Source organism: Phocoena sinus, chromosome 6 (assembly GCF_008692025.1).
Source record: "Phocoena sinus isolate mPhoSin1 chromosome 6, mPhoSin1.pri, whole genome shotgun sequence".
NCBI classification, from domain to species: Eukaryota; Metazoa; Chordata; class Mammalia; order Artiodactyla; family Phocoenidae; genus Phocoena; species Phocoena sinus.
Window position 1 is genome coordinate 82,419,172 of NC_045768.1, and position 21,589 is coordinate 82,440,760.

At 45.8% G+C, this 21,589-nt stretch overlaps 1 protein-coding gene across 1 annotated transcript in view; it reads right to left on the minus strand.

The window, feature by feature from the left end:
• The window catches only part of FRMD3 (FERM domain containing 3), a 307,038-nt gene that overhangs the window by 58,349 nt on the left and 227,100 nt on the right, over positions 1 to 21,589 (minus strand). Inside the window, exons 7-12 of the mRNA XM_032634061.1 lie at positions 17,657 to 17,744; positions 16,046 to 16,134; positions 12,955 to 13,018; positions 12,041 to 12,129; positions 3,046 to 3,120; positions 2,663 to 2,731 (exon numbers count right to left, since the gene is read on the minus strand). Coding sequence (XP_032489952.1) covers positions 2,663 to 2,731; positions 3,046 to 3,120; positions 12,041 to 12,129; positions 12,955 to 13,018; positions 16,046 to 16,134; positions 17,657 to 17,744 — 474 coding nt within the window. The remainder of the gene's footprint in view (positions 1 to 2,662; positions 2,732 to 3,045; positions 3,121 to 12,040; positions 12,130 to 12,954; positions 13,019 to 16,045; positions 16,135 to 17,656; positions 17,745 to 21,589) is intronic.

Genomic DNA, 21,589 nt, shown 5'->3' on the forward strand with positions numbered 1-21,589 from the left:
TTACAGATGTGAAGCTGTCATCTCACACGCCTGGTGCATACATTCATTCAGCAAATATCTACTGACCTCCTACTATAGCCAAGCACTGTGTTAATTGATGGGTAAGATGGAGATAACCAAGATAGGCACAAGCTTTGTCCTCCCAGAGCTTACTCTGTATTATTACTTTAAACAAATTCTTCCTTGTAATGTCAGAGATTTGAGAGATACTGCCAAAGAACTGAGGACCAGAGAGGCATCCAGAGGGTGTGAACTCAATAGGCTTTCACAAACAGGTAAAAGCGGGTAGAGGAAGAGCAAGAAAGAACATGTGAACCGGTGTCAAACGGGCCTATAGAGCCTTGTTTGCAGTAATATCCTGGGAGATTTTAGAAAATTCCAGAAAAGAAAAACTATAAATTGATGGATGCTTCATTTCCCATCCGCTCTGGTGGTTCAGTCCACTCCAGGAAAAGATTTTCACTAGGGCCAATCTGCTCCCTTCAACCCCTCCCCCAGCAGTTATCTAGAGCCTGGCTATTCAAGGTGCAAACCATGAACTAGCCACATGGCCATCATCTGGGAGAGCATTAGAAATGCCAGATTCATGAATCAGGATCTGATTTTAACAGGATCCCCAGGTGATCCCTGTTCAAGCTACAGTTTGAGAAGCCTTGACCTAGGAAGCCTTATTTCCCATAAATTGTGCAAACATAAATTTAAAAGAGAAGTATTTTAAAAAATTCTTCTCTGATCTCATTAACATATTTGGAATATGTCTCTCTGAAAGTATATTGGGATTTTTGGGTGTGTGTGTGGTACGCGGGCCTCTCACTGTCATGGCCTCTCCCATTGCAGAGCACAGGCTCCAGACACGCAGGCTCAGCGGCCATGGCTCATGGGCCCAGCTGCTCCACGGCATGTGGGATCTTCCCGGACCGGGGCACGAACCCGTGTCCCCTGCATCGGCAGGCGGACTCTCAACCACTGCGCCACCAGGGAAGCCCCCTGAAAGTATATTGCTAAAAACATTTTCCTACTTTGTGTTTGTGCCATCAAGGGGACTCCCCAGAATCAAGTATTTTTTTTTAATTTTAAGATCAAACACTCAAGCTTCAAGCTGGAAGAATAAAACCAAGCTGAGCTCCTGGGGTAGGTCTGCCCCCCAGCTTCTAGGAGAATGCAGAGGCTTTCGGGGTGGCAGATGCAACACAGAAAAGAGGATATAGGACTCAGGAGCAGGATGCTGGAGTTCTAGGCTTAGTTCTGCCACCAAAATATTTATGACCTCAGATAAATCATTTAACTTCTCTGAGACTCAAGTTCCCTTATCTGTAAAATAGAATCATTAAACTGAGTCATCCCTGAGGTCATTCTAGACCAAAGATTCTGGAAACATTTAAATGATATGTTCAATGATTTCTTCTTTCTTGTTTCTGCTGCACTGAGTAACCACAATTTGAGGCAGAGGAGGGGTTATAAAAAGACTATTAAAAGATGACTATTGCCATCAACAGGTAGTAAGCTCTAAGACTTTCACAGGTATTGCGCCAAGGTGTCCCAGCCAAGGCGCTCCAAATTCCCTTGCCCCCAGTTTTCTCCTGCTTCTCAAAGCAGGAGACACTGCTTTGCAGACTTGTATGTGACAGCTTTCCACTGGGTCACCCAAAGCCAGGGATGAATTATTCTCTGTACACATCTGTACAAGATTCCATGCCGACTGAAGTCCTGCTCCCCTGTGTGGGAGCCCACGCTGGGTTGCTCCACTGTCTGGATGCCCAGACTGGCTGGCTTAGCTGCACTTCTGAGAGACCAAGGCCTCCTCCTGCCTGATAGCCCCAAGGACAAGGTGAGAGGTACCCTGTTCACTGGGTCACCTTGGAGATAGAGGAGACTGGGCATATCTGAGCATAGGAAGACTCCAAGTTCAAAGATGGGGAAGGAGGGACCAGTGCCCACCACTGTGTGGGAACTTCCTAAAGAATAGATCTTATGATGATCTTGCCTTCAGAAGGGGGAACATCAGGATAAGAATGTTCTGCTTTAGATATTCAGCATGTTTGAAGTTTAAGATGTACAATGATTTGTGTAAACTGTGGTGGTAAGAAGTACAACATGATCAAGAGAATATTTAATTCCTAAGAATTACATATATTGCCATGTTAATGTAGAAGCATACCCTTGACCCACTAATGACTAAGTTCGTCATTCCTCTAAGTGGCTTTTGGGACTAAAGGGCCCAATGAGAGATAAGTACCCCACCCCCTCGTGTGAAATCGCCTAGAAGGAGTTGGGCCAATGGGAACTGGCCACGTCTGATGAACAGAGGCCGGAAGAGAGAGCAGTTCTAAGAGGACACGACAATGGACTCAGCCAGGAGATAACCCAGCCACCCGTGCCTCACACACTTCCTGCTTGTTCACGTGACCCTCCAGGCTGAATCAGGGCAGTGACTCCACACAGAGCAAGTAACTCAGAATGGAGCCCAGCCAAATCTGTCTGAGTGAGATATGGGGGATGGTGAGAAGTGCCACGCCAGGAATCAGGGTCTGAAAACGGCATAGGGCCAGGTAGCTGGTGTCCTTACTCTCCTTCTTGTTAGAGTGGATTTGGCAAAGCCAGCCTTTAAATCCTTCTGTCCACCCCAGAAATCTCCCGGCGCCTTGGGGACCACCCCACTCACCTGTGCACCTCTGGAGGCTCCCTCTGGATTTTGGAGCTTGCCTCCACCACCTCTTTGGCAACTTTGCCACTGCAAAAGACAGAAACACAGTGTCTGTGCACAGACACTCAGAATGGAAGGGGAGGGGTGCGCACACTTTTTTTTGTTTTTTTTTACTTCACAGTGGTCTGACCCAGCTCTAGGAATCCGTGCCTTCTCCTCCTCCACGAGGGAACATGACTATAGAGTTTAAGGGGTCCTGTGGGCATAAGAAATGAGTGGAGTGGAAAGGGAGGACCCAAACGGGTACAGGCCAAAGTGCACTGATTTATAAGTACCATATTCCAACGCAAATGGCTGCCCCAACCCAGCCCCATCATCAAAATGGAAGCATGGGTACCCACCTATATCGAAATCTGCTTCCTTTAAAAAATATCTTGCTGCTTGACACAGTCTTGATCTGACTGGATTTTGCATACCTGTAAGAGAAAGCAGAGGAGAGGTGGCAGTGACACTGGAAAGTCCAAGCAGAACATGCCACAGAGTGTGGTAATCGGATATTTTGACCACCAAGAAAGAAATACATTTTACTGTATGACTCAGCGTGCGTGCGTACACACACACACACACACCTGAAAGAAAAGTTACTTTCACCATGTGTATTGCAATCTGATTTTTTCTATGCGATCTTTTCTCCTTCTTTTATATGCTGCTGATGACCCACACATTTGGTCTCGTAATCTATTACTGGGTCACGACCTGCAAAAAGGACCAGGTAATATTGAGGATCAGAGGAAGTCTTTCCCAGTTCCTGCTTGAGCTATACGGAGAGGGTGGGCTGGGTCACGGGGCATCATTAAATTCCTTGCTGGACGGACCTTCTTGCCTGTACCTGTACCAGCGCTGCAGCAGAAAACAGCTTCCTGGTGACACAGGTCACTCACCGTGTCACACAGAACCCACCTATTGTGTACTTTCTAGGAGATGGCACCAGGGGCCCATGTCACCATGGAAACGGTCACTGGCTTCTGAGTATTAAGAAGGGTTAAGGGCTTCCCTGGTGGTGCAGTGGTTGAGAGTCTGCCTGCCGATGCAGGGGACGCGGGTTCGTGCCCCGGTCCGGGAAGATCCCACATGCCGCGGAGCGGCTGGGCCCGTGAGCCATGGCCGCTGAGCCTGCGCGTCCAGAGCCTGTGCTCCGCAACGGGAGAGGCCACAACGGTAAGAGGCCCACGTACCGCAAAAAAAAGAAGGGTTAAGTCACCACGACCTAGTGCCCTTTAAAAGAACCCTCGCTGGGACTTCCCTGGTGGTCCAGTGGTTAAGACTCCGCGCTTCCACTGCAGGGGGCGTGGGTTTGATCCCTGGTTAGGGAACTAGATCCCGTATGCTGTGCCGCGTGGCCAAAAAGAAAAAGAACCCGTGTCGGTCGATGACTAAGAAACACAAGGAACAGAGGCCCAGCCAAGCACTGATTCAGCACCTCTGAGCCCTTCCCGTAAATAAGAACAAAACAAAAACACTCTGAAAAAAAAATCTAGAACGTGGACTGCCCAGAAGCCGAGCACAGAGCACTTAATTCCTGTGCTAAGCTCAGGAAGACACAGACTTTGCATTTGTGGAATGTAAGGCCCAGAGGGCCTAGATATTCATCTAGAAACCCCCATAAACTAGTGAACAGATATAAATTACATGCTGTGGTGCACGTATGAAGGAAAAGATGCAACGAAAGTGTTGGGGTGAACGTGGTGCCGATCTGTTCTGGGGGCCACAGAAGGTGCCCTGAGGAAGGGACCTTTGAGCCGAGATCCAGGGAGGGAAGGTGTTAACAGGGCGGGTGGTGGCAGTGTTCTAGGCAGAAAGCCCAGCAGGCAAAAGCTCTGAGCCTGAGCACTGGAGAACTAAGAGGATGATCTGACATGCATTTCCCGGTACTGTTATTACGGTTGTTTTACACACATTGGCTCACACGTTCTCCCCCCTAATGTAGCAGGACTTGACCTTGTTAAAGATTTGGTCTTTGTCGTCAGAACAACGGAAAGCCACAGAAACACTCTTGCAAACTGCCTGAACCCACAGAGAAGGGCCCTGGCTACAAAGGATAAATGTAGAGAGCAAGATGGGCAGGGGAAGAAGGGCGCAAGCCCAGGGAAGGGGATTCCTGCCAAGGAAGACAATGTGGGAGCCCTAAGGACAAGCAGGGCACATGAGATCCACACCCCGGAGGGGGTCTGGACACCTAGGACAGGCTGCTGGCCAAAGCCAGGTTACAGACCATACCCAGTGAAGAGGAGAAAATGTGCGGCAGCATCCACTGTGCCTCGTCCTCTGAGGAAGTGCCTGCTCGGGGCCTGTCTGCTCCCCGCACCTCCAACCTTAGCCCTAGTGAGCCATGGGCCTGACACATTTTCCGTCACTGGATGCCTCTCCCCATCTTCTCAGCAGGGTTGTTGCTCCCACATACTCAGAGATGGAGGGTGGAGAAACATTCTAAAGCAGATTCTGCTTTTTTTTATTGTTTTGCTGTTATTGTTCTAGGTTCCTAAGGATCCTCGGGGCAAGGAAGTCTGCTAAAAAGATTACTAAGAGCCTTTTTGTTTGTTTGTTTTTGTCTTTCTTATTTTTTTTTCTTATTAGTCATCCATTTTATACACATCAGTGTATACATGTCAATCCCAATCTCCCAATTCATCACACCGGAAGAGTCTTAATTACAGTTTTTGAAATTCAGACTCAACTCTGTGCCCATTTTATGGAAGATGCCAGAAGCTCAAAGGGGTGTGGACAGCAAAGCAATTCCGGTGACAGGGGGGCTCTTCTGGGGAGCAGTGGGCGGCTCTATCTCTCACCCGTTCAGCCTCAGCTCCTGCCCTTCCAAGTTCCGTGTGGAGGCCACTCTCTTCTCCTTACACCCAGAACAGCCCCTTGGCGGGTGGCCTCAGTGCCCCACCGCAACCACACAAACCCAGAGTGGCTCAAGAAAAACAGGTCAGAAGGCACGCTGTGCAGAGAAAGTGAATAGCTGTCTGCTCAGGACGAGAGGACTGATAAAAGCGTTGGCTTCTTCCTGGCAGCTGAGTGCCCTTGATGATTATTTGCATGATTTCATTTGCTCATAGACACTCTACCGAGAGCATTACCACCAAACCCACACCCTCCCAGATGTCCAGGGAGACGCCCGATAATGTTCGGGCTGAGATATTTAATGGAATTTTAACAGGGGAATTTATTCTGAGAGCTTGCACCCCACAAACCCCCTGGGAATTGAGAAACAGAGAGTAGGATGGAAGGAAATACACGGGGGCAAGAGAAAGGTGGCTGGGTCACAGGACATGCACCTAGCCGTCCTTCCAAACCTGGCTGTGCATCGGCTGCCCCTGGAGTAGGGGTTAAGAATACCAGCTCTCAGGTTGCATCACTACAGATTCTCATAAAGCAGGTCTGGAGAGGGGTCTGGGAGTTTGTATTTTTATCAAACACTCCAAGGTCATTCCAAGGCAGCCTACTTGCACTGGAGAAACTCTGAGTCCCCATATTCTCCTTGAATGACTCCCAGGTGGCATTTTACCTGAAGAAACAAGGGGCCAGCTTCTTCCCTGCTTTTGATCCTATGACCTTGGTCAAGTCATGTTGCTTCTCTGAGCCTTAGTTTCTCTATAAATTTTTTAAAGGGTAAGGGTATTATAATGCCTAATTCGTAGTGTTTTGAGGAGGGTTAAATGAGATTAAATGATTTGAAAACACCTAGAGTACTACCTGCTCATTATATAATACTTTCCCTCCCTCTCTCCCTTTCCCCCACCCCCATTATCACTCTCCAGACCTCTGTATTGCCTTCTCACTATTGAGCTACCAAAGCCAATCCTCTAAGCCATGACCAATCCCGGGAACCATGTCAAATGCTCTGAAGGCCAATAAAAGAGCCTTTATGCTCTAGCTCTAGCTGACCTGTTCCAGCTCTCTGTTCCCAGACTCTCCCATCAACGAGCCCAGAGCAAAAGTCTTCCTCCCAACGAAGGCGATCAAGGCACAACCTAGTGAAAACGGCAATTCTCTCTCCTCCGACCTTCTTCCAGGCCTGCCCTCTCCCCGCTTCCACCTCCAACTCCCCATCAAACTTCCAGCACAGAAGCAGTGACTATTCTCAAACACCTGACCTCACAGAGAAATCCCCAGTTGACCAGCACATGACTTGGCAACACATGTGCATTCACATGGTGGCTTCATCACTGCTTTCCTTTCTGCTATCACAGCTCTCCACCACCCCCACCCCAGAACTGCCAGGGCAGAGCCACTGTACCCAGAGACCACTGTACCCTTCCATGGCACTAGGGAGTTGTGCCCACTCCTGACGTTGAAGGTGTGTTTTAAATGGGGTAATATATGTGAGGCGTGCACACGTGCGGACAGTGCCTGGAACAGGCAGAGTGTTCCCTGAGTGTCAGTATCATCCGATGCACACACAGCACAGCTCTGCAGGAACACGCCTCCACTCACCCCTGCCTCTAGCTTCTCTCCTCTGGTACCTGCTACCACAGGGGCTGGGGATGGAAGTCAGCACACTGGGTGGTGCTCTAAAGGCCGCCTCTAGAACTAACAATACAACTTCCCTTTTTCCCACGGTTTACAGCTTCTGGAGTAATCAGAGCAATAACGACGTATGTTATTACTGAGCCCCTACTAGGGGCCATTCACCATCCAAAGCATCTTGAATACGCTAACTCATTTCATCCTCACAGCTCTCTCCTAGGAGGAAGCAATCCACATTTTTACATGAGGAAATTGAGATAGAGAACGGTGAAGTCACTTAACAATGGTCCCATCATAGAAGCTGGAGGCTGCAAACCCAGGCTTGTCTGTATTTTTAAAATAATGCTTTAGCCATGCAGGTTCTTAGACTTCAGAAAGCATCAGGATCACCTGGCAGGCTTTTGAAAACACAAGGTTCTGATTCAGTAAGTCCGGGCTGGAGCCCAAGAATCTGCCCTTCTAACAAGTTCCCAGGGGATGCTGAAGCTGGTCCAGGGACCCTAACTTTGCGAATCGCTGGATTAGAGCATTGAACCCTAGGCTGCAGGTTCACACTTCCTGGGAAAGGTGTATCACTACCAACATCTAGTCCCCTCCTCCCAGATTCCGAATTTTTAAAATAACAGCTTTATTGAAATATAATTCACATAACATAAAGTTCACCCTTTTAGATTTTATGTTTCAGTGGTTTTCAGTATAATGCACGAAGTTAAAAATTCATCAAAAAAACATTTTCATCACCCCAAGAGGAAGCCCCCTGTACCCACTGGCAGTCCCTTCCTTCTTCCACTCCTTATCTCCTCTACTCCTTAGCATCACGTTTTCAAGTTTCATCCATGTTGTAGCAGGAATCAGTAGGTACTTCCTTCCTTTTATGGCTGCATAATATTCCACTGTATGGATATACCACTTTCCTTTATCCTTTTATCAGTTGATGGGCATTTGGTTTAGCTACTATGAAGAATGCTGCTATGAACACTCGTGTACACATTTTTGTGAGGACCCAGATTCCAGTTTAATTGGGTCAGGGGTAGGGTCCACGTTGGTATTGTTTAAAAGCTCCCCCAGCTGATTCTAACATGCAGTCAGGCTGAGAACCTCTGGTTTAGAACCTTATTACTCAAGTGTGGTCCATGGGCCTGCAGCTCAGCATCACTGGGGAGCTTATCAGAAATATGGACTCTTGGGCCCCACCCAGACCTACTGAACCAGAATCCACATTCTAACAGCATCTCCGGCTAATTCACGTGCTCACTAAAGTGTGAGAGGTGTCAGTTTAGGGAGATACTCTGGGTCCTTGACAACCAAGTATAATACTGTTCCTTTGACAAAATGTACACTAACTCCAGATAAGGAATTTATTAGGGACTGCCTTTATGTCCTGCACACAATTCCATACAAAGTTGGGAACAGAGAGTTTCATCTGAGCCTCCACTGTGTCCTCAGTGCCTAGCGCTGACATGGCATAAAGCTAGTATGAGATAAAGATTCATCAAATGGAAGCACCAGGGAGCCACTGAACCCTTCAGGGAATCCAGTGTGCTTTCAGGGAATCAGCGCCCAGAAATGGCACGTTCCAGTGCTCATTTTAGGTGGTAGCACCTAAAAACACACGGCACAGAGGAAGCTCTGAGATGGTGACTATCTAAGTCTGCGTTGGGGATCCTCTGGGGGTTGGAGCAGGAGGGAGAATCAGAGTTTCTGCTTCTGGGCTCTGTTCCCAGGCAGCAAATCTCAGAGTCAGGGCTTTCAAACCTGATCAGTGGCCCCAGGCCAGCTGACAACTAGCACCATAGTCATATGTTAAAAGCACACTAGGGAATTCTTGGCCACTGGGCCTCCCTGTTGTCATGGCAGGTGGAGTGCAAAGGAGGGAGCAAACCACCCCCAACCCAGAAAACAAGATCAGGGCCCTTGCTCTGCCAGCCGAAACCATGAAGGCGCAAGTGCCGGTCAGCTGGAAGCAGGACCAAAACCACTGCCTGGGAAAGGGACGGAGCAGGAGAGGAAGCAGGAGCCCACTCCTGAGCTTCACAGGATCAGAGCCCTTCAGAAGTGACTGGGCTCAGCAACCAACTGGCACTCAGAAGACTTACACCGTTAGTGGAGGGGGTAGTTGTCGGAGTCATAGCAGCAGCTACCACTTATTGATGGTCCGTGTGCCTGGCAGAACTGAACACTGCAGGGCAGGGACTGCCAATCACATTTTACAGATGAAAAATAAATCTGAGGCTCGAAGTGTTCAGTGTTTTGCTCCAGGCCACACGGCTAGTAAGCGACAGAGTCAAGTTTCAATCCCAAGCCTCTTGGCTTCTAAAGCCCACGGTCCTTAACACTAGGCCACAGTGATGCAAGCAAACCATGCCTGGGCCCCAGTTCCCTCCATTCTACATATGAGAAGGCTGAGGTCGGCCACTGGTCCAAGGTCACACAGCTGGGTCAGGACGAGCTATATCTCTCCTCTTTCCTAAGGAACAGGGATGGTTATGGGACAGTGGAGGAACACAGGGTTTGGGCAAAACTCAGATCAGTACAAATATTAGTGATTAGAAGTCCTAATGGGAGAGATGGGGTAGCCTGTCCCAACCAAAGCAGAGGTGTTGATGCAAGGACTCGGCCAACTCTATAGGGTGCCACCTGTGCTCACAGCTACACTCCCTGGGTTCTGAAGCATCTACAGATGATTGGAAGTGCCTTCTTTGATATGCCTAGTTGGCTCATTCAATGACAGAATTATCAGACCACTTTGTTAGATGCCAGATAATGAGTGTATCCCAAAATGTCCAAAACGGATTCCTTCGATTGTGGGTTTTTTTCCCTTCTTCCCCCTCTTTTCAATTCTGTTTTTACCTTTATTTGACTCCATATACCAACTGACTTGCTCACACGTGATAAAACAATATGTGTGCAAAAAAAAAAACCTACTCAATGTCCTAAGTAATTAGATAGTGGTGATGGATGCACAACTTTGTGGATTATACTAAAAACCACTGAATGCGTACTTTAAAGGGTTAATTTTATGGTATATGAGTATTATCTAAATTTTTTAATTATTTTTATTTTTTGGCTGTACGTGAGCCTCTCACTGTTGTGGCCTCTCCCGTTGCGGAGCACAGGCTCCGGACGCACAGGCTCAGCGGCCATGGCTCACGGGCCCAGCTGCTCCGCGGCACGTGGGATCTTCCCGGACCGGGGCACGAACCTGTGTCCCCTGCATCGGCAGGCGGAGTCCCAACCACTGCGCCATCAGGGAAGCCCTATCTAAATTTTTAAAATGATTAAAAACAAAAACAAAAAAAAATGTGCAGGCTCCAAGTAAAGACTAAGAGCACCAGACTGCCTGCCTTTCCTTTTCCCCACTCTCATGTGGATGGAGAGGTCTAGACATGCAGATTTTTCAGAGGCCATCAGGTGTTCTTTGTGTACCAGTTCTCAAACACTGCAGGGGACTCACAGATGCCTTGAGGTCTCATTGATACGCATCATCCTTCCAAGAAGCACAGCATTTTGTGAATCATCTCATGCTCCTGACAGGATCTGCCCAGGATGTAGGGGTTTCCTGGGACACCAGACTCTCATTCTAAACCTGGGAAAGTCCCAGGCAAACTCACACAACTGGTCACCCAACCTCCTGGGGAGCAGTGAGCAATGAGTGAAGGGTCTCCAGTCCCCAGTCCCGGCTCTGGTCCCCACCAACAACACAGCTTCTCTATTTTTATCTTTTTTACATATCAGGCTTTGCCTACACTTTCTGTTTAAGGGAAAGAGTTCTGTGGCTGAAAAGGGGTTTGAAAAACACTGTTCCAGCCTTCATTCTCTTGATGGTCCTTGTCAGCCAAAGGACGTTCAGAGATTCAGCATTTTCAGGTAAGTCTAATAAGAAAGACAGTATTTCAGTGGGGAGGGAGTCGGGAAATAGAGCAAAAGCCGCCTGGATGAGCTCCAGGGATGAGCGGTGCTGATACTCCAGGCGGGGCTGGCTAGGTTCCTGACTGCATCCATCACCACTGTTCTTCCAGTCAGCAAGTGTCTCAAAGAGGAGAAGCTAGAGCTCATGGAAAAATCCTAAATTTTAACCTCTTTTGAAAGCTGAGAGCTTTATGGATGGTTTCTGAAGTCCTGTCCAGCACTGGACTTTCTACAATCCTAGACTGATGGCATTCCACCCACAAGCCTTTGGCTCTCATCTCTATATATACTGAGGCCTTCTTACTATGAACATGTGTGACTCCCTGCCCGAGGTTTCTTTTCTAGTGTTGAGAGCACATTCAACCCATGCTCAGAGAGTATTAACTCTGCCCTCATAAGTGTCTCTAAGCCAAAATGAAAGGGGAATTAGTAGATAAACAGCCCAACCTCCTTGCTGGTCAGTGGGAGAACTTTGAGACCTGTTCTACAGTCTGACAAGAGTTCCCCAGCAGAGCTGAGCCCAGCTGCTCTCAGTAGTGACTGCTCAATAACGTGTCCTACATTGCTTATTTCTCCCTCCTCCACTCCCCTATTGGTATGTTCAGTAACCACATCCCAAAGAAACTACTTGCACAAAACTCTTCTCAAGGTCTGCTTCTGAGGAGACACGAACCGAAAAAAGATCCCATGACACGCTGGATGGAAATAGCAATATCAAAAGAAAAAAAAAAAAATCCCACCGCAACTCTATGGGAAACACCCAACGTAAAATAAAGTTCAGGACTTGATTAGGCCAACAGTGGTTGGGAGTCACCCTGAACAATGCACCAAATTTATAATTCACTTAAATATACTGAAAAGGACTATATTTAAAAAAATGAATATGCAGCTGTTTGCAAAACATAAAGGGTTCCAGGGGTGCTTTTAAAACCTATGATTAAATGAATAAAAGCTACTTACTTATAAAAGGCCTGGTTCTCCACCCCACACTTCCAAAGATGTTTGCAGGCAGCTGGTGTTGAAGTATGGAACGCCAACATGGCTTTTTTCTAATAAAAAAATAACAAAACAAGAAAGGGCATGTTAAACACAGTGTATGTTTTTCATGTTTTTCCTTCAAGAATTTACCTATTTGCATCCTGCCACTTACCAAACAGATCTGAAGTAACTGATGCATTACTGTGTTCTTAGAAGTGTTCCTGAAATGGTACTCCCCCCTCCCTCACCCTTTGCAGAATATTACTAACCCATCCAGGCCCTGTTTCTGATAAAGAACAGCTTCACAATCCTTCTCAACACTCCAAGCATTGCCTAACTCTCAATCAGAGTTGGATGAGTTTAAACACTTATTTGCCATTCTTGAATATCTAGTGCTTAAACCAAAAACTAGGATCAAGAAAATCCAGAAACTTCCAGACCTAGCTCTGAGGCTCAACGTTTCGGTAATGGCCTCCTCCCAAATGATGAAGCCAACTAACATTTTAAGATTCCCTGGACTTACAGACTCTGTTTATAAAACCCTAACCAGCACTGGCTGATAGCTATCTTTAAGTATTATTCATTTGTTTTATCATTCTGGCAAATTACAGAGGTAGGAGGAAGCTCAATTTTCTATTTCTCAAGTTTATCACAGTCTACTTTTTACACAGGGGTATATGGACAGCATTGCTCACTGAATTTATTCTTAAATGTGCAAAGCCGGTGTTTATTTAACTCCAAACTTCCAGTATCATCACAGACTTTAACATCGTGGTCTTCTGGGGGCTACAAGACTAAAGGCACATTTTACACTTGACTCTTTCTCCTGCACATACACACCTGCACACACACACATGCACACACAACAACAGACAGCTAGAAAAACAGTTTCTGACCTCCTTCTGGGTGCCAATCACATAAAACGTCTTCCCTTCAAACTTCAATTTGCAGACATCCGACCTAAGAAAAGAAAATCTCTTTGGGTGAGAAGAAAAAAAGTAGCAGCTAACCAAGGTACCTGGCTATCCCAATGGTATCCGCCTGACTCACAAATGCCAAGCAGACTGCAATGAAACGAGATGTTATCTTATCATGGCTGAAGGTCTAATGAGCGGCGAAGAGCCCCCAAGTGAATGATACAGCAATTTTCTTCCCAAGAGAGGCTCCGAAGGCAGCTCAGAATTATTTATTCCATTGTTTTTACCGTGAAGCTGCACCTTTTCTCCAAGGAGCTCTAGGGGTTTCATGAGCATTAATGACCAGAACAATGTTAATTGGTCAGCCCATTTTGCAAGATAGGAAGAATGTAGTTATTTCATATTCGGTTAATGAAACAATATGGATTCACAGTATCTGTAACCTTTCACATCCATCTCCAGGAAACACACACCACAACGCAAAGTTTTCATTTCTGCTCTCCCTGTTGATAAATGAATAATTGTATTAGATACTGAGATGCTCAAAACTGTTAAGGACAACTTGATGAACTGTAGTCAAAAGACTTGAGGCTTCATCTTAAGGAGCTGCTCAGTTAAAATCTGACTGAAATGTAGACCTAAGGTCAACTCCTTGGTGAGGAGACACGTGTAAAGAGAGGAGGGAATTCTACTTTTATTCCTTTGATCTAATTCCTAGGACAGTGAGGTGTGCCCCTGTGCTTTTCCTGGGGGAAAAGGAATTGTGAGGTCATATTAAGCTGTGGAGAGGATTTGCAAGAGTGACAAAGCTCAATGGATGTCAAAAACAAAACAGAACAAAACTAGGTTTAACGTGGGAAGAAAATTTATTTTAGTAACATGTACATGGCTGCTACAAATATGTGCCTAAGCCGTGGCTGGAAGGGATGGGGACGACATCAGCACCCCACCAGGAACACCAAGATGTAGAATCCAAGAACAAATGGTCTGGTGATTGCCCATCTCAACTCTTCAGGGTAGCCAAGAAGAAACTAAAGCCCCAAATGGGAGAGACTTGCAATTAATCTGCACGTGAGACATGTCAGGTTCTAACCCAGCTACTCCAAAGTTGACTAGTACCTGAGAATCAAACACCCTTCAGCATCCTCAAGCCTTTTGTAGTCCTAGGAGAGGATGGGGAAGTTCCTGCCCGAACTGCCCATGCTCCCCAAAGTCAGCAGAAATCGCTAGGGAACTTATCCTGGAATGGACTGAAGTGTGGTTAACATTGGAGCTTCTTTACAGGTACTGAAAATACGGGGAAGAAAACTGGTAACTCCACCATGTTATACATTCATAAAACATCCTTGTTCACAAATCAAATCACTCTCACACACACTATTCTACCTGCTTCTCCCCCATCTCCTTTCTTTCCTATAAAGCAGCCGGATATAACTGATGCCCATTTTATGGATGAGTACAATGAGACACAGAGAGTTAAGTGATTTATTAGAGGCACATGAGAGTTTGAGAATGATAATTGTGGAGGAAGAGAATAAGTGGGCACAGATGGGAACCGAAAGTATGACATGAATAAAGGCAGTGATAGAGTGGGAAGAGAAGATACTTAGATAAATTAGCATTCTTAGAAAGAGAGGGCTGATGATAAAAAAGAGCAGAAGGTGTAGGGAGCAAAGTGGACATGAGCTGACTGATGCTAATCTAGTAGAGAAGGGTTGAAGGGAAGGCAGGTGCTAAGAGGTGAGTGCCAAGACGTGGTGGCGGGGGACTTGATAAAGAGTGCTGAGAGAAATCCTGAAGCTAACAGAACCATGAAACAGAGGTTCACGTAAGTGCAAAAGAGCATTTCAAACCCAGGACTGAGGATGGATGCCCACTGGCCCATCAAGAACTTCAGACCCAAGGGCTCAGGCCAAAAGAGTGAGCCCACCACTCAGTGAGACACTGGGTGACAAATCTGTCAGGGACCATCAGGGAAGGAACCAAATCATGCTGAAGCTATGAACCAGACTAAGCCCTTACAATATTCCAATGCACATAGAATGTTCAGCCTTCTTCACTCTTTACTAAAGCTACTTTGTTCCTTGATTGGACATAGTGGGCACTGCCGGTCCATCCTCCCATGTCCTTCCGGACACAACCCAGACTTTATTCTTCCTCTAGATCAACTGTTCATGCAGATGGTGCTCTTCCCAGCCCCAAAAGGATGGACCTTGATTTGACCAACCTCATCATGGAATTCTTCTTCTTGGAAGGATTAGTTTAAGGGGGCGCATACAACCCTCTCCTACCCAATGAGATACACAGGAAGTCTCCTACAGAGCTTCTGAAAAAGTTACCCTTGTTTTAATAGGAGACACATGGAAGGGGCTGCTCTCCTTCAGGGAGTGTTTCTGTGTGAAGATGTAAGGGCCAGAGTTGCGCGCATGGCCATTTTATGAGCACAAGCCTGGGGATAAAACCCACCACCCTGGGATGGCAGAGAAGAGAATGGAGGGGTCCAAGTCCTTCACGGTGTTGTCAGGCAGTTAAGTTAGAGGACCACGGGGCTGCCCGACCCCTGGAACTTTTGCTGTTTGAGATAATCAGTCCTCTCATTTGTAAGCCACTGTGAGCAGACATTCCTGTTCCTTTGAGCGAAAAGCATCGTCACTGATACACTGGATTACAAAGGGGGAGTCTAGAGCGAGGATTCAACAGAAGAGAATGGAAAGAAGTGAGTGGAAGAGACAGGGTCCTGAGTTATTCAAGGGAACTTGCACATTTATCCTGCCCTGACCTAGCCCGTGGTCACCCCTCCGGCCAGCGTTTCCTCACCAGCCATCCTGGACACCTTTTCTTCAAAGGCAGAGTCCCCCGAGCCCGGGACACCCAAGGTCTAAGACAACTGAGATTGGGTTCCATTTTTAGATGAATAATCTCTTTATAAGAAGTTCCAGGGCAGAGAATTGGATCCTAGGCATTCTACCTGACATTTCCAAGCAAAAAGTCAAAGGCTGGGAAAGAAAAACGAGATTAATAAAAAAAACAAGATTAAACAATTTTTTCCGAAGAAGTACTCACTACTCACCATTTTATCAAATGGATTCTCTTATTTCCCTGAAATACCACAAAGCCTGCAGCAGTGAATCCTAAAAATGTTGTCGTGCCTGTTGAATCCTGAAAAAAAAAAAAATAAAGACATAAAAACATATTTGGATTAAGGAATATAAAATAAAGGATAAATGATATGCTTATTCATCCTCACCCTGGGTTAATTACAATGACTGTAGAAATAAACTAAGCTTCTGAGATGGGACTTCCAACCATAGTACGCCTAAAACTTGGACGAGGGCCAGGAATGTATAGCTTTCCCGTCTGAGGAATGGACCTTCTGCCTCATCAGGAACCTCCTGGGAAAATACAGATTAGTCCCAAACCACTAGTCTACTTCCAAGTGCGTTTTGGTGCTGCCTGAGTTCTCAGATCTGCCCTACAATGTGGGAAAACTGTTCCTGGTTTTCATTAGCCCTGAAACCAAATCCCTGAGCGTCTAATCTAACTTGACTCAATCCCACACAGGATTTCTGGCAATGTAAATATAAAGACATGTCTGGAAATGCCTACTTTGATTCCAGCCTCCACCAGGAAAACTAAGCATTGATAAGGGAAGGCAAAGGAACAACAACAAAAACCAAGTCAGTCTCCAAGTAATAAATAAAACAGAGAGGCTCAAATTTGTGGATAAAATCTAATTCACTAAATGGAATAATCTGATTTATACCATTCGCAGGAAGAGACATCTGGCAAATATTCTAAAATAACTGTGCGGGCAGAGCCAGCCACTGTAAACAGGCCCCACTGGTTCTCTGCCCGGGCTGCACCCTCACAGATCCTGATGGCACTGGGCAACAGGCGTTTATGAAGCTTCCCAGGTCCTTCTAATAAGCAGCCTGAGCTATATCTCTAGCACGAGGACTTCACCAAATACTATTAGCTGGTCCCATCTGGGTAAAAAAATGTTCTAGTATGACTCAAAAACATACCTTTAAGAGCCTGGCTGATATAAACGCTTAGTTTAGAATTCAGGTTAGAGTCTGACTGATGCATAGTTTAGGATATGGAAAGAACACTGTTTTCATAAAACATTTCTGGAAAACATGCGCTTGAGCCTCACTTTGGGAGCTTGTTTAAAAGGCAGATTCCCCAGCTGCACCCCCAGTGATTCTGATTCAGTGGCCCTGGGGTGGGGCCCAGGTGATTCTGACACAGGTGGTCTGGATTTCCCACTTGAGAGAAATGCTGTCAAGTATTAATTCGAGAAAAAGGAAAAAAGAAAAACAAATACGTACTCCTAATGTGAATTTTAAATCTTTCTTTTTTCCTTCCACTTACCCATTTTTAAAGACTGCATTCTTACTGGCAACGGCCTTTGAAAATAAACCTGTTGGGATCCTATAACTTCTCAGGAGTAAAACCATCCACTTGATGGATGAATGAATTAGCAAGCAATTAGAAGAGGCCAATAGAGAAAATCTACGACCCAAACATGTGACTGCAGCCCACTGTTGTCCCTTATGATTAGGGGCGATGGGTCAGGCTGTGGAAGTATCCTAGAAGGGATCCTCCAGACCTGCATACCAATTAACTCTTTTCTGGGCAAAACAATCATTATATGTCGACCGGCAGTGAGGGGCATTACCTTGCATGGGTGGGGATCCACCCCATAGGTTTCCAAAGTGTGAGCTTTCAGGAGTAAGTTAAATTCAGCAACTGGTGGGCTCTGGCCTCTAAAATCACACAAGAGAAGTTTAGGGAGTTAATATGAAAAATAATAGAAACATGGAGTTCTTTCATTCAATAAAATGTGCTATTCTTAACTAAATAAAGAGAGAAATCCCATAAATAGTAAGACTGGTCATTATTCCTCTCCACGAGGAGCCCTTTGCTAAGAAATCTGAGCCCATGTTCCAGGGCTAACTCTTCCATTATAAACCCACACGTACTGTGAGGACTCCAGTAACCCGGACAGTTAATCAAGGTTATCAAGTTACCAATAAGCAGGGGCCCTCACAAATTCAATCTTAATATGAACTAAAACTCAGCATCTGTTCTTTCCTACTTACTTTAAAAGATTATCCAGGATAAATGGCATTTCTTTTTGCTCAGGGTAGGAAGTGGGCAAGCCTGTTACCCCATTAACAGCCTAAACAGAGCCATCCAGGTAAGAAGAGCTGTCAACCATTCCACTGGAAAGCCCTGGATTTGGAAAGGAAATCTCAGCCACTTCTAGTCCTAGCTGTGTCCTCCAGGGTGGTAAACAAGGTCTTGGCCCCAGGCAGAGAAAGGGGGCTGCAAATACAGGTAGCTATGAAGCCCTTTCAGGGCTGACTTCCAAACCAGGGTTGTGCAGCATTTCAAAGACTCTGCTTTGACTAACAATATCTCACACGTATCTTAGAGAATCCGAACCATTCTCCAAGGATAATATGTAACCTGAACAACCAAGAAGAGTTTGCTAACAACAGGAATGCAGTCTTACGTCCACAATGTAAAACTGTATTGCAATATTAACTCTATTTCCACCCAAGCCTCTCCTCAAAGATGGATTCCCTCCCCACCCCCTCAAGACAGCGAAGAGTCCTCATGCCTCTAATGAAAACAGTATCCCATCTTCCTTCTCTGTAAAGCCTTTCAAGATCTTCTCTTTACCCTGAATGTTCACTCTAATATGTCTAAGGAGCATCTTCATTTATTCATCAAGATCAGCACTGTGGGGACCCTTGTAATCCAACAACTCATTTCTGACCATTTCTTTGATTCTTTTCATCCCTTCCCGGCCTCTTCCTCACCTCAACCACTCTCTCTCTCTTCTCTCCTTTGAGAGACCCTAGCAAATGGATTTTGAAACTCCTAGGTCTATCCTCCATGTCTTTTTAACCTTTGTTTCATTCTCTTAAGTCTAAGGCTTTTTGTATTACATTCTGAATTATTTCTTTATTCAAACCTCCAGCTCATTAATTTCTTCTCCAGCTGTGTGCGTCCTGCTTTCCATCCCACTGATGAGTTGTTTTAAAATATCAACTAAATATTTCATTTCTAATGTAATGTCTATTTGGCTCTTGAAACAGATGCCTGTTCTTATTTTATGGAATAAACTCTTCTTACTCCTCTGAGGATATCCACTTTGTTTCTTTTAAAGTCCAATCCCTGTTACTCCATTAATGCTGTTTTCTTGGTGACAGCCCTGTGGTTTGCTGAATCAGAGAGTCTTATTCAATGAATTGATGTTTCCTAAAGTGTTTGGTGATTCATGGTTGGATGCTCATCTTTGTATTTTATGTTATTTGTTTAATACAGTGGCCTCCAGAGGTTGTAGAGAAGGGCAAGACAGGCCACATGGGAAGAGTGTGAGTTAGTAACTTGATTTCAGGCTGAAGGTTGTAGTTCTTTCTGGATATTGTCCACGTAAGGTACCTCCAGCTCAAGCCTGCTGCTGCCCATGACTCAGCATAAGGGAACCAGAGGAAGAGGTCAAAGCTGCCCAACTATTTCAGATGCAGTTGCCCAACCACCACGATGGCTGCCCTGTTATCTGTTGCCTGAAGCACCCAGAACCATTCCTATTCTATGTCTTTGACCTGGATTCCTTCCATCTATTTCCTATCTTCCAGAGATACCGCAGGACCTCTGATCCAAAGATGGTATTCTTTCTTGCATCTGCTTTCTAATACACTTTCTATCATCCACAGGGACTTGGAGAGGGAAGGGAAGGGAGCCACACACGCTACCTTTTTCTTTTAATAGAAGAGGTAATTTTTAAATCCATCCTTTACACAATGTATTACTGAGGGATTAACTTAAACACCTTCTTTAGGAAAGTAAGGTCTTTCTAAAGCTTTCCGAATTCCCTCTTTAGTTTTGATGTTCTGAAGTTTCACTGGGACATACATAAAGGGAGCCTCCTTATTTACTCACCCCGATCAGCACTTTACGACCCTTTCAATCTAACAAATCCTATCTTTCTTTGACCATTTCTTTGATTCTTTTTTTTTTTTCTGAAGGCGTAGTCATTATAATTGTTTCTCTTTTTGATAAAGGAACAAGAGATTCAAGAAAATCACCAAGTATTCTGATGGGGAAGGGAAAGGGGACTTTCTGCAAGTTTTTGCAATACATACAGGTATTTCTCCCTTCATAGCTCTCTCATAAGTTCCTGAAGTAAAAGCTTACCTTTCACCAGCAAATAAAGATAATTATTGAATCTGAATATTGGGGGCTTCCTGCCCCCACATACACACTCTCTCTTTTCTCTCTCACTCACTCGTTCATACACTCCCTCACCCCCCCCCCTGGCTGGGGACAAAGCACAAAGCTGAGCTGTCCAGCACGTTGCTAAGCAGTGCCCCACTCTGGTGGCCCTCAAGGCAAAACTTCAGCCTAATGACCCAGATTGAGGCCAGAGAGAAACAGGACTAGAGCTAAAGCAGCCCAGCACGTCCCAGGCCACAGGCCACCAGCTCTGCTCCAGGATAATCCTGCCGCTTCACATGAAAGGCCCTCGCTCCGCCTCTAGAGAGCTGGCCGTTCCCCTTTGTGGCAAACTGTCAACCTCTCTGTCGAAACAGCTACAGACTGTTTATTCTTGAAATTCGACTTTGGTTTTGCAGCACACCCTGCTTTGCCATTCAGTCTGGGAACAAGTTAATTCTGAAAGGCTATAGTTTGGAAGTTCCTATTGGAAAGTCAGGACTTTTTGCTTGCCTAGGTGGTCTCTTTCTGACCACTTCCCTGTCCTTTGTAAATCTGATGAGCATCTAATTGCAAACACTCAACCCCAGATGGCAGCAGGGTGCCGTGCTACGCAGCTCCAGAGGACACACCATTAAACTCAGAGACCTCTGCTCATCAGGAGCTATCATCCAGGCGTGAAAAGGCAAGTCCCTGTCTGGGAAAAGATTTTGGCAACACGTACAATCAAAAAAGGACTCCTGGGCTTCCCTGGTGGCGCAGTGGTTGAGAGTCCGCCTGCCGATGCAGGGGACGCGGGTTCGTGCCCCGGTCTGGGAAGATCCCACATGCCGCCGAGCGGCTGGGCCCGTGAGCCATGGCCGCTGAGCCTGCGCATCCGGAGCCTGTGCTCCGTAACGGGAGAGGCCACAGCAGTGAGAAGCCCGCGTACCGCAAAAAAAAAAAAAAAAAAAAAGAACTCCTATGTAGAATATTTTTTTAAAAACCTCCAATAAATCAATAAACAACAATAAAATAATTTTTAAAGATAACTCAGAAGGAAACATGGCAAAAGACTTGAATAGACACTTCACAAAATAAGATATCCAAATAGCCAACAACCACATGACAATGTGCTTAACCTCTCTAAGATCAGGAAAATGAAAAACTCTAAGAAGTCACTTACACATCCATCTGACAGCCAAAATTAAAAAAAATACCAAGCACTCATGAGCATGTGCAGCAAAAGCAACTCTCACATACTGTTGGTAGAAGACTAATTCAGTAGAACTATCTGGAAAACTGACATTATCTCCTGAAGTTAAACATGTTTACCCTATAACACAGCAATTCCATTCATAGTTATACATACAACAGGGATGAGTGCCTGCTGCATCAAGAAATA